This window comes from Ictalurus furcatus, chromosome 19 (assembly GCF_023375685.1).
Source record: "Ictalurus furcatus strain D&B chromosome 19, Billie_1.0, whole genome shotgun sequence".
Taxonomy (NCBI): domain Eukaryota; kingdom Metazoa; phylum Chordata; class Actinopteri; order Siluriformes; family Ictaluridae; genus Ictalurus; species Ictalurus furcatus.
The window spans coordinates 24,345,700-24,355,699 of record NC_071273.1 but is presented as its reverse complement, the minus strand read 5'-3'; the positions used below and the strand labels follow the sequence as shown (position 1 = coordinate 24,355,699).

At 39.4% G+C, this 10,000-nt stretch overlaps 1 protein-coding gene across 2 annotated transcripts in view; it reads right to left on the bottom strand.

The window, feature by feature from the left end:
- The window catches only part of sema3c (sema domain, immunoglobulin domain (Ig), short basic domain, secreted, (semaphorin) 3C), a 60,956-nt gene that overhangs the window by 12,191 nt on the left and 38,765 nt on the right, over positions 1-10,000 (bottom strand). For both annotated transcript variants that reach the window (XM_053650782.1, XM_053650783.1), the window contains 3 exons: positions 5,969-6,088; positions 2,083-2,173; positions 1,302-1,421 (listed from right to left, as the gene is read on the bottom strand). In XM_053650782.1, the coding sequence (XP_053506757.1) occupies positions 1,302-1,421; positions 2,083-2,173; positions 5,969-6,088 (331 nt within the window). The remainder of the gene's footprint in view (positions 1-1,301; positions 1,422-2,082; positions 2,174-5,968; positions 6,089-10,000) is intronic.

Genomic DNA, 10,000 nt, shown 5'->3' with positions numbered 1-10,000 from the left:
AATCCAGTATTTTATGACGGTAACAGATAGCTACATTAGCTATTTTTGTTTAACATATTCCACTACTAGTACTACTCGCTTATGTAATAGCAAGCTAATGCGGCCGATTAAGCATTAGCTACATTCGAATGCTTTCGTTTACAGATGGGCATATATTTAATATTTATTTTTAAATAAATAATTAATTCATGAAACATGATAAACATTGTGTTAAAACATAAGACTTCTTAAGTGGTGAATATCACAACAGTTAGCAGTTGATGCTACATGCAAATACAGTGTAATTTTACCCACAAAGATTCTTATTTTTAGTAATTTAACAACACATCTGAGGTAAATGTTGATGTTCCTGATTGTTTGGTATCATTTCTGTTGTCACTGTGTCTTTACATTGTCTATTAAAGATCTAGCAGCTGCATGCTAACAAGATGACTCATTATTTTAGCTATATAATGCATTTTATTAATGTTTTACTAACACATCTGAGGTAAATGTTAATGTTCCTGATGGCCTGGTCTCATTTTCACTGACACTATGTCGTTCAGTTGGCATTTAATGAAATAATGGCTACATGCTAGCTACATGAATCATACTTTTTGCCATAAAGTGACTTTTCTTAGTAACTTAACAACATATCTGAGGTAAATGTTAATGTTCCTGATGACCTGGTCTCATTTTCATTGACACTGTGTCATTCAGTTGGCATTTAATGAAATAATGGCTACATGCTAGCTACATGAATCATACTTATTGCCATAAAGTGACTTTTCTTAGCAATTTAACAACACATCTGAGGTAAATGTTGATTATTTGTTGTCATTTTCACTGTCATTGTGTCTTTACATTGTCTAATAAAGAATTAACAGCTAATCAACAGCCATATTTTCTTAGTAATTGCCCAACATATTGGAGGTAAATGTTGACGTTCTGTAGCTCTGTCTCATTTTCACTGTCGCAGTGTCTTTACACTGTCTGTATAAAAGACACGAAGGCTATGTGTTAGCTAGCTAAATTGTCACTGAGCTTTGTGTCCATATTTTTCAGTCACTCAGCTGCAACTTCACCCACTCAAAATTTGAGTTAGAATTTGAGACGTAGCCCTCATTCATGCTAACATGTGATTTGTTTGTTCCCACACGTGGTGTGATTACGTATCGTGGTCTCTGACAGCAGCACACCTCTATGTTATCGTACATTTATACTGCTCTCAGCCAATCAGAACACACCATTACTAGGTTTATATTATAAGCCTTTGCTATGTACTGTAGCTTTTGGTCTGGGCTGTATGAAGTGATTTGTACCGCTGAGCCATTTGGAGTTGTGTTGGTCCGTCCTCACTGCGTTCCGATTGGTCAGACTTCTAAAGATGGCCGCGTCTGTCCCCATGAAGTCGATGTACATGCCGGAGAAAAGCTCTTGATCTGAGAGAGAGAGAGAGAGAGTGAGACAGAGAGAGAGAGAATGAGACAGACAAACAGACAGACAGACAGGTAGACAGAGAGAGTTAATACATCAAAATGTGACTGTTTATGGAAATGGCTCATATCCACTCTCTCTCTCTCTCTCTGTTTATCTTGCCATCTGTCTATACTTTCATCTATCAGTAGTGTGTGTGTGTGTGTGTGTGTGTGTGTGTGTGTGTGATTATGTGACGGAACATATGGTGAAAGCAGACGTGTGTGTGTCTGTGTGTGTTTATGTTATGTATGTGTGTGTCTTTGATGGAATGTATGCCATGTTCAGGCCAGAGTCTGTGGGTATGTTTATATGATATATGTTGAAAACGTGTGTGTGTGTGTGTGTGTGTGTGTGTGTGTGTGACGGACATGTCTATGTTTGTGTCCATATGCTGGGTCACCGTGCGGGGTCAGACATGATGTGTGTATGCACGTGTTTATATAATGTATAGCAAAAGTTGGCATATGTGTATATTAACATAACGTAATGGAAAAGCAGACATGAGGTTGTGTGTGTGTACATGCATGTGTGTGCGTGCGTGTGCGTGTGTCTGTGTGTGTGTGTGTGTGTGTGTGTGTGTGTCTGTGTGTGCGTGTGTGTGTGTGTGTGTGTTCCAACACTTACTGAGCATGATGGAGACGGTGTTGACTTGTGGGTTGAAGGAGCAGCGTCCTTTTCCCGACTCTGACTTCGAGGAGACGTGAAACACTTTCTCCTAAAGAAACACACAACAACACACCTGTAACATTCCTATAATCACCTGGAACCGTCGGGGTTCGGGCCCCAGCACTGCCAGGCTCTGTGTTACTGATCGGAAGGTCGGGGGTTCAAGCCCCAGCACTGCCAAGCTGCCACTGTTGGGCCCTTGAGCACGGACCTTAACTCTATCTGCTCCAGGGGGCGCTGTATCATAGCTGACCCTGCACTCTGACCCCAACTTCCTGACATGCTGGGGTATGCGAAGAAAACAATTTCACTGTCCTCTAATGTATATGTGACTAATAAAGACTCGTTATCATTATCATTATAATCACCTGTAACATTCCTATAACATTCCTGTAAAAATAAGTTTTAGTACTGTTTTAGCTCTGATTTTCCTCCATTTTCCTTCAAGGAACATTAAACACATTTTCAAAATGGAAGACGAGAAGAAGGTTTATTAATAAATCTATTAATAAGATTTATTCACCCACAATCCATCAGTGCAGGGTAGGATTGTGTTAGGGTAAATTACAGGACGCTCGCTAGTCATCAAAATGCTATAAATCATGTCTCTCTTTCTCTCTCTCTCTCTCTCTCACACACACACACACACACACACACACACACACAGTGTTCCACTTTCTGTCTGTGTGGCCTTGTCAAATGAATTTGCCTGTCGTACATTTTGGCTCCTAAGAAGGATATGGAATATAAAAGTTAGAAAGTGGAGAGAGAGAGAGAGAGAGAGAGAGAGTGACAGACAGAAAAGAGAGTGAGAGAGACAGACAGAGATATAGAGACACACAGACAAATAGAGAAACAGGCAGTGAGAGAGACATAAAAAGCTAAAGAGATGGATATAGAGACAGACAGAGGGAGAGACAGACAGTGAGACAGAAAGAGAGAGACAGACAGACAGAGGGAGAGACAGACAGACAGACAGATAGACAGACAGAGAGACTCCAGACAGATGGAGCTAAAACAGAGCAAAGTTCCTTTCAAACAAAAGCAGAATGATGGCGAGCAAAACACCCGGAGAGCCCTGCGTTAGTCTTTTCTTTTCTCTTTTCTTTTCTTTTCATTTCATCTCTTTGCTTTCTGATTTCCTTTTATCATTCATTTTTAGTTTTATGAATTTCGCTTCTCCTGTCATTTTATCTTCCATCCTTTTCTACCATTCTCTCTTTTCTTCTCTCCTCCTAATCGGGTCTCTCCTTCTACTGATTTTTATTATATTCATTCCTTTTTCTCTTTTCTTCTGTCCATTTTTCTTTTCCTTCTCTTTTTCTCTCATTTAGTCTTTCACTCTTCACGTGTTCTCGTCTCTTCTCATTTAAACCGCAGACTTGAACACGTGAGAAACTAAAGGAAAAACCTCTGTAAAGTCTTGGCTTCTGTTGCTCAATCTGACGTGTTAATCTGATCAATCTGATCAGAGATTCTGCACATCTCTGGAACGGTTCTGGAGCGATGAACACGTTCTTTCCTCAGTTGGTGATGATGGTGTGTTCAGTTGATGTATGTGTGTGTGTGTGTGTGTGTTTGTGGATATATAAATATATTTATATATACATTCACCGTACACTTTATAAGGAACACCTGTACATCAAACATCAGATTGAAGAAAAAGTCTGATCTCTGTGACTTTAACCGTGGTATGGTTGCTGGTATATTGGTTTGAGTTTTTCAGAAACTGCTGATCTCTTGGGATTGTGTCACACAACGGTCTGTAGAGTTTACACAGAGAGGTGCGAAAAACAAAAAACATCAAGCGAGTGGCAGTTCTGTGGGTGGAGACGCCTCGTCGATCAGAGAGATCAGAGGAAAATGGCCAGACTGGTCTGAGCTGCCATGAAGGACAGTACCTCAAATAATCACTGTGGAAGCGGGGCGTGCTCGAGCGGCGGTATGTGGAGGGCGGAGCCGGAGAATGTGCGTGGTAAGGAATGCACACCTGTGGGGAATTCTGTTATTGACTGTTCTGTGTTGCAGTGAGCGAAGGCGAGGATAAAAAGCGGCGAGAGAGAGAGAAAGAGAGGGAGAAAGGGAGAGAGAGAGAGAGAGAGCGGGAGCAGCCGACACAGAGCCGTGCCTGTGATTAAACGAGCTGAAAAGCAGAAGTGAAAATAAAGCGCATTTTAAGTTGTTCCAAGCCTACTTCCGGCTTCCGCATTTCTGCCCAAAGTTGGTGAGTGTCACACTGGTGCCGAAACTGGGGACTGAGGGAAACCCCGTCATGGAGTACTCACCACTGGCAGACATCATCACATCCCTCACCATCCTCCAGCAGACCGAGCATGAGGCCCTCCTCCTCCGAGAGCAAGAGCAGCACATGAAGCACCTGCTCGATGCCCAGGCAGCGGACCACGAGGTGCTCCAGGGCCTGGTCCAGTGGGCCAGTATTGCAGTGGCAGTCACCGTGGCCATGGCCCACGTCCCCCTTGCAAAGATGGGAATGCAGGATGACTGAGAAACCTTTCTGGAGCTGTATGTGTGCTCTACAGTGGCATGGGGCTGGCCCGAGGGTCAGTGACTGGCCCATCTATTGCTGCTCCTTACCAGCAAAGCCCATTTCGCAGCCCAGCAGCTACCGGTCACCAATATGCTGGAATACCCGGACCTGAAACGGGCAATTTTACAAGCAGTCGGCCGCACCCCAGAAAGAAAGCGCTTCTTTTCACTGATCTTCCATGAACACGCCCACCCATTTGCATTCGCCCAGAAGCCTGGGCTTGGGTTGTTCAGAGCCCCCACGACGTTCCAGCGATTCCATCCACATGCTGCTTGTGCCGCTGCCTGTTTAGAGGACATTGTTATCTACGGTAATGATTGGCAGCAGCACATGCTACAACCCCTGAGGGCTGTCCTGAGATTGCTGAGACAGGTGGGACTCACGGCAAACCCAAAGAAGTGTGCGATTGGACGGGTGGAAATATGAAATCTGGGCTTCCACTTGGGTCATGGGCAGGTTTGTCCTCAAATTAATAAGACAGCAGCGATTGCGGCCTGCCTGAGACTCGAGACCCGAGACCAGAAAGGAGGTGAGAGGTTCTGGGGCTGGCTGGCTATTAGCGGAGGTTTGTGCCTAAATATTCAGACGTCACGGCCCTCTGACTGATCTGATTAATAAGGGAGAGCCAGTGCGGGGGGCAGAGCCGTGCCAGCTGGCTTTCACTCAGGTACGAGTCGGGAGTCAGCGGCGGGCTGCACGGCTCCCTGGCCTGACTCGGGCGGTGAGGGTATGTGGACATGGGGGCATAATCGAGCTACAACAGCAGAAGACCACATCGGGTTCCACTCCTATCAGCCAAAAACAGGAATCTGAGACTATCATGGGCACAGACTCACCCAAACTGAACAGATGAAGATTAGAAAACAAATCATCTGGTCTTTTTCCAGTCTTCATCTGTCCAGTCTGGGTGAGTCTGCGCTCAGGATAGTCTCAGATCCATGAACCTGATGTGTTCTTCTGCTGCTGTAGCTCATCCACCTCAAGATTTGGTGTTTTGGTGTTCTGAGATGCTTTTCTGCTTGTTAAGAGGGATTATTTGAGGTACTGTAGACTTCCTGGCAGCTCAAGCCAGTCTGGCCGTGCTCTTTTATCATATTTGTTGAACCTGAAGGGAATTAAAAGGGGTGGTTTTTAAATCATTTTAAATGTTTACAGTTGTGTAAAATGATGTGAAGGGAATAACGCGGGAGATCACGATGATAAGTACCGCACATTACAGGACGTCTTATTGATTCTTCAGAATAAAAACCAGATTGTAAATGTGTGTATCTGTGTGTGTGTGTGTGTGTGTGTTACCTCGGGGCGTCGGCCGCGGTTGACATACGCACACACCGGGCTGTAGGCTCCACTGCCGCAGATAAACAGATGAGTTCTGTTATAGGGCTGAATCACTCGCAGGAAGTTTCCACAACCATGCTGCACACACACACACACACACACACACACACACATTTAATAATTTAACACTAATCACACACACACACATTTAATCATTTAACACTAATCACACACACACATTTAATCATTTAACACTAATCACACACACACACATTTAATCATTTAACACTAATCACACACACACACATTTAATCATTTAACACTAATCACACACACACACACACACACACATTTAATCATTTAACACTAATCACACACACACACATTTAATCATTTAACACTAATCACACACACACACACACACACACACACACACATTTAATCATTTAACACTAATCACACACACACACATTTAATAATTTAACACTAATCACACACACACACATTTAATCATTTAACACTAATCACACACACACATTTAATCATTTAACACTAATCACACACACACATTTAATCATTTAACACTAATCACACACACACACATTTAATCATTTAACACTAATCACACACACACACACACACACACACACACATTTAATCATTTAACACTAATCACACACACACACATTTAATCATTTAACACTAATCACACACACACACATTTAATCATTTAACACTAATCACACACACACACATTTAATCATTTAACACTAATCACACACACACACACACACATTTAATCATTTAACACTAATCACACACACACACATTTAATCATTTAACACTAATCACACACACACACACACACACACACACATTTAATCATTTAACACTAATCACACACACACACATTTAATCATTTAACACTAATCACACACACACACATTTAATCATTTAACACTAATCACACACACACACACACATTTAATCATTTAACACTAATCACACACACACACATTTAATCATTTAACACTAATCACACACACACACACACACACACACACATTTAATCATTTAACACTAATCACACACACACACATTTAATCATTTAACACTAATCACACACACACACATTTAATCATTTAACACTAATCACACACACACACATTTAATCATTTAACACTAATCACACACACACACACACACACACACACACATTTAATCATTTAACACTAATCACACACACACACATTTAATCATTTAACACTAATCACACACACACATTTAATCATTTAACACTAATCACACACACACACATTTAATCATTTAACACTAATCACACACACACACACACACACACACATTTAATCATTTAACACTAATCACACACACACACACACACACACACATTTAATCATTTAACACTAATCACACACACACACATTTAATCATTTAACACTAATCACACACACACACACACACACACACATTTAATCATTTAACACTAATCACACACACACACATTTAATCATTTAACACTAATCACACACACACACATTTAATCATTTAACACTAATCACACACACACACACACACACACACACATTTAATCATTTAACACTAATCACACACACACACATTTAATCATTTAACACTAATCACACACACACACACACACACACACACATTTAATCATTTAACACTAATCACACACACACATTTAATCATTTAACACTAATCACACACACACACATTTAATCATTTAACACTAATCACACACACACACACACACACACACATTTAATCATTTAACACTAATCACACACACACACATTTAATCATTTAACACTAATCACACACACACACACACACACACATTTAATCATTTAACACTAATCACACACACACACATTTAATCATTTAACACTAATCACACACACACACACACACACACACATTTAATCATTTAACACTAATCACACACACACACATTTAATCATTTAACACTAAATCACACACACACACACACACACACACACATTTAATCATTTAACACTAATCACACACACACACATTTAATCATTTAACACTAATCACACACACACACATTTAATCATTTAACACTAATCACACACACACACACACACACACACATTTAATCATTTAACACTAATCACACACACACACATTTAATCATTTAACACTAATCACACACACACACACACACACACACACACACATTTAATCATTTAACACTAATCACACACACACACATTTAATCATTTAACACTAATCACACACACACACATTTAATCATTTAACACTAATCACACACACACACATTTAATCATTTAACACTAATCACACACACACACACACACACACACATTTAATCATTTAACACTAATCACACACAGACATTTAATCATTTAACACTAATCACACACACACACACATTTAATCATTTAACACTAATCACACACACACACATTTAATCGTTTAACAGTAATCTCACACACACATACACACACACACAGATACACACACGCACAATTTATTCATTTAACACTAATCACACACACACACATTTAATCATTTAACAGTAATCTCACACACACATACACACACACACACATTTAATCATTTAACACTAATCACACACACACACATTTAATCATTTAACACTAATCACACACCACACACATTTAATCATTTAACACTAATCACAACACACACACATTTAATCATTTAACACTAATCACACACACACACACACACACACACACACACACACATTTAATCATTTAACACTAATCACACACACACACATTTAATCATTTAACACTAATCACACACACACATTTAATCATTTAACACTAATCACACACACACACATTTAATCATTTAACACTAATCACACACACACACACACACACACACATTTAATCATTTAACACTAATCACACACACACACATTTAATCATTTAACACTAATCACACACACACACACACACACACACACATTTAATCATTTAACACTAATCACACACACACACATTTAATCATTTAACACTAATCACACACACACACATTTAATCATTTAACACTAATCACACACACACACACACACACACCAACACATTTAATCATTTAACACTAATCACACACACACACATTTAATCATTTAACACTAATCACACACACACACACACACACACACACACATTTAATCATTTAACACTAATCACACCACACACACATTTAATCATTTAACACTAATCACACACACAACACATTTAATCATTTAACACTAATCACACACACACACACACACACATTTAATCATTTAACACTAATCACACACACACACATTTAATCATTTAACACTATCACATCACACACACACACATTTAATCATTTAACACTAATCACACACACACACATTTAATCATTTAACACTAATCACACACACACACACACACACACACACACATTTAATCATTTAACACTAATCACACACACACACATTTAATCATTTAACACTAATCACACACACACACACACACACACACATTTAATCATTTAACACTAATCACACACACACACATTTAATCATTTAACACTAATCACACACACACACATTTAATCATTTAACACTAATCACACACACACACACACACACACATTTAATCATTTAACACTAATCACACACACACACATTTAATCATTTAACACTAATCACACACACACACACACACACACACACACATTTAATCATTTAACACTAATCACACACACACACATTTAATCATTTAACACTAATCACACACACACACATTTAATCATTTAACACTAATCACACACACACACATTTAATCATTTAACACTAATCACACACACACACACACACACACATTTAATCATTTAACACTAATCACACACAGACATTTAATCATTTAACACTAATCACACACACACACACATTTAATCATTTAACACTAATCACACACACACACATTTAATCGTTTAACAGTAATCTCACACACACAT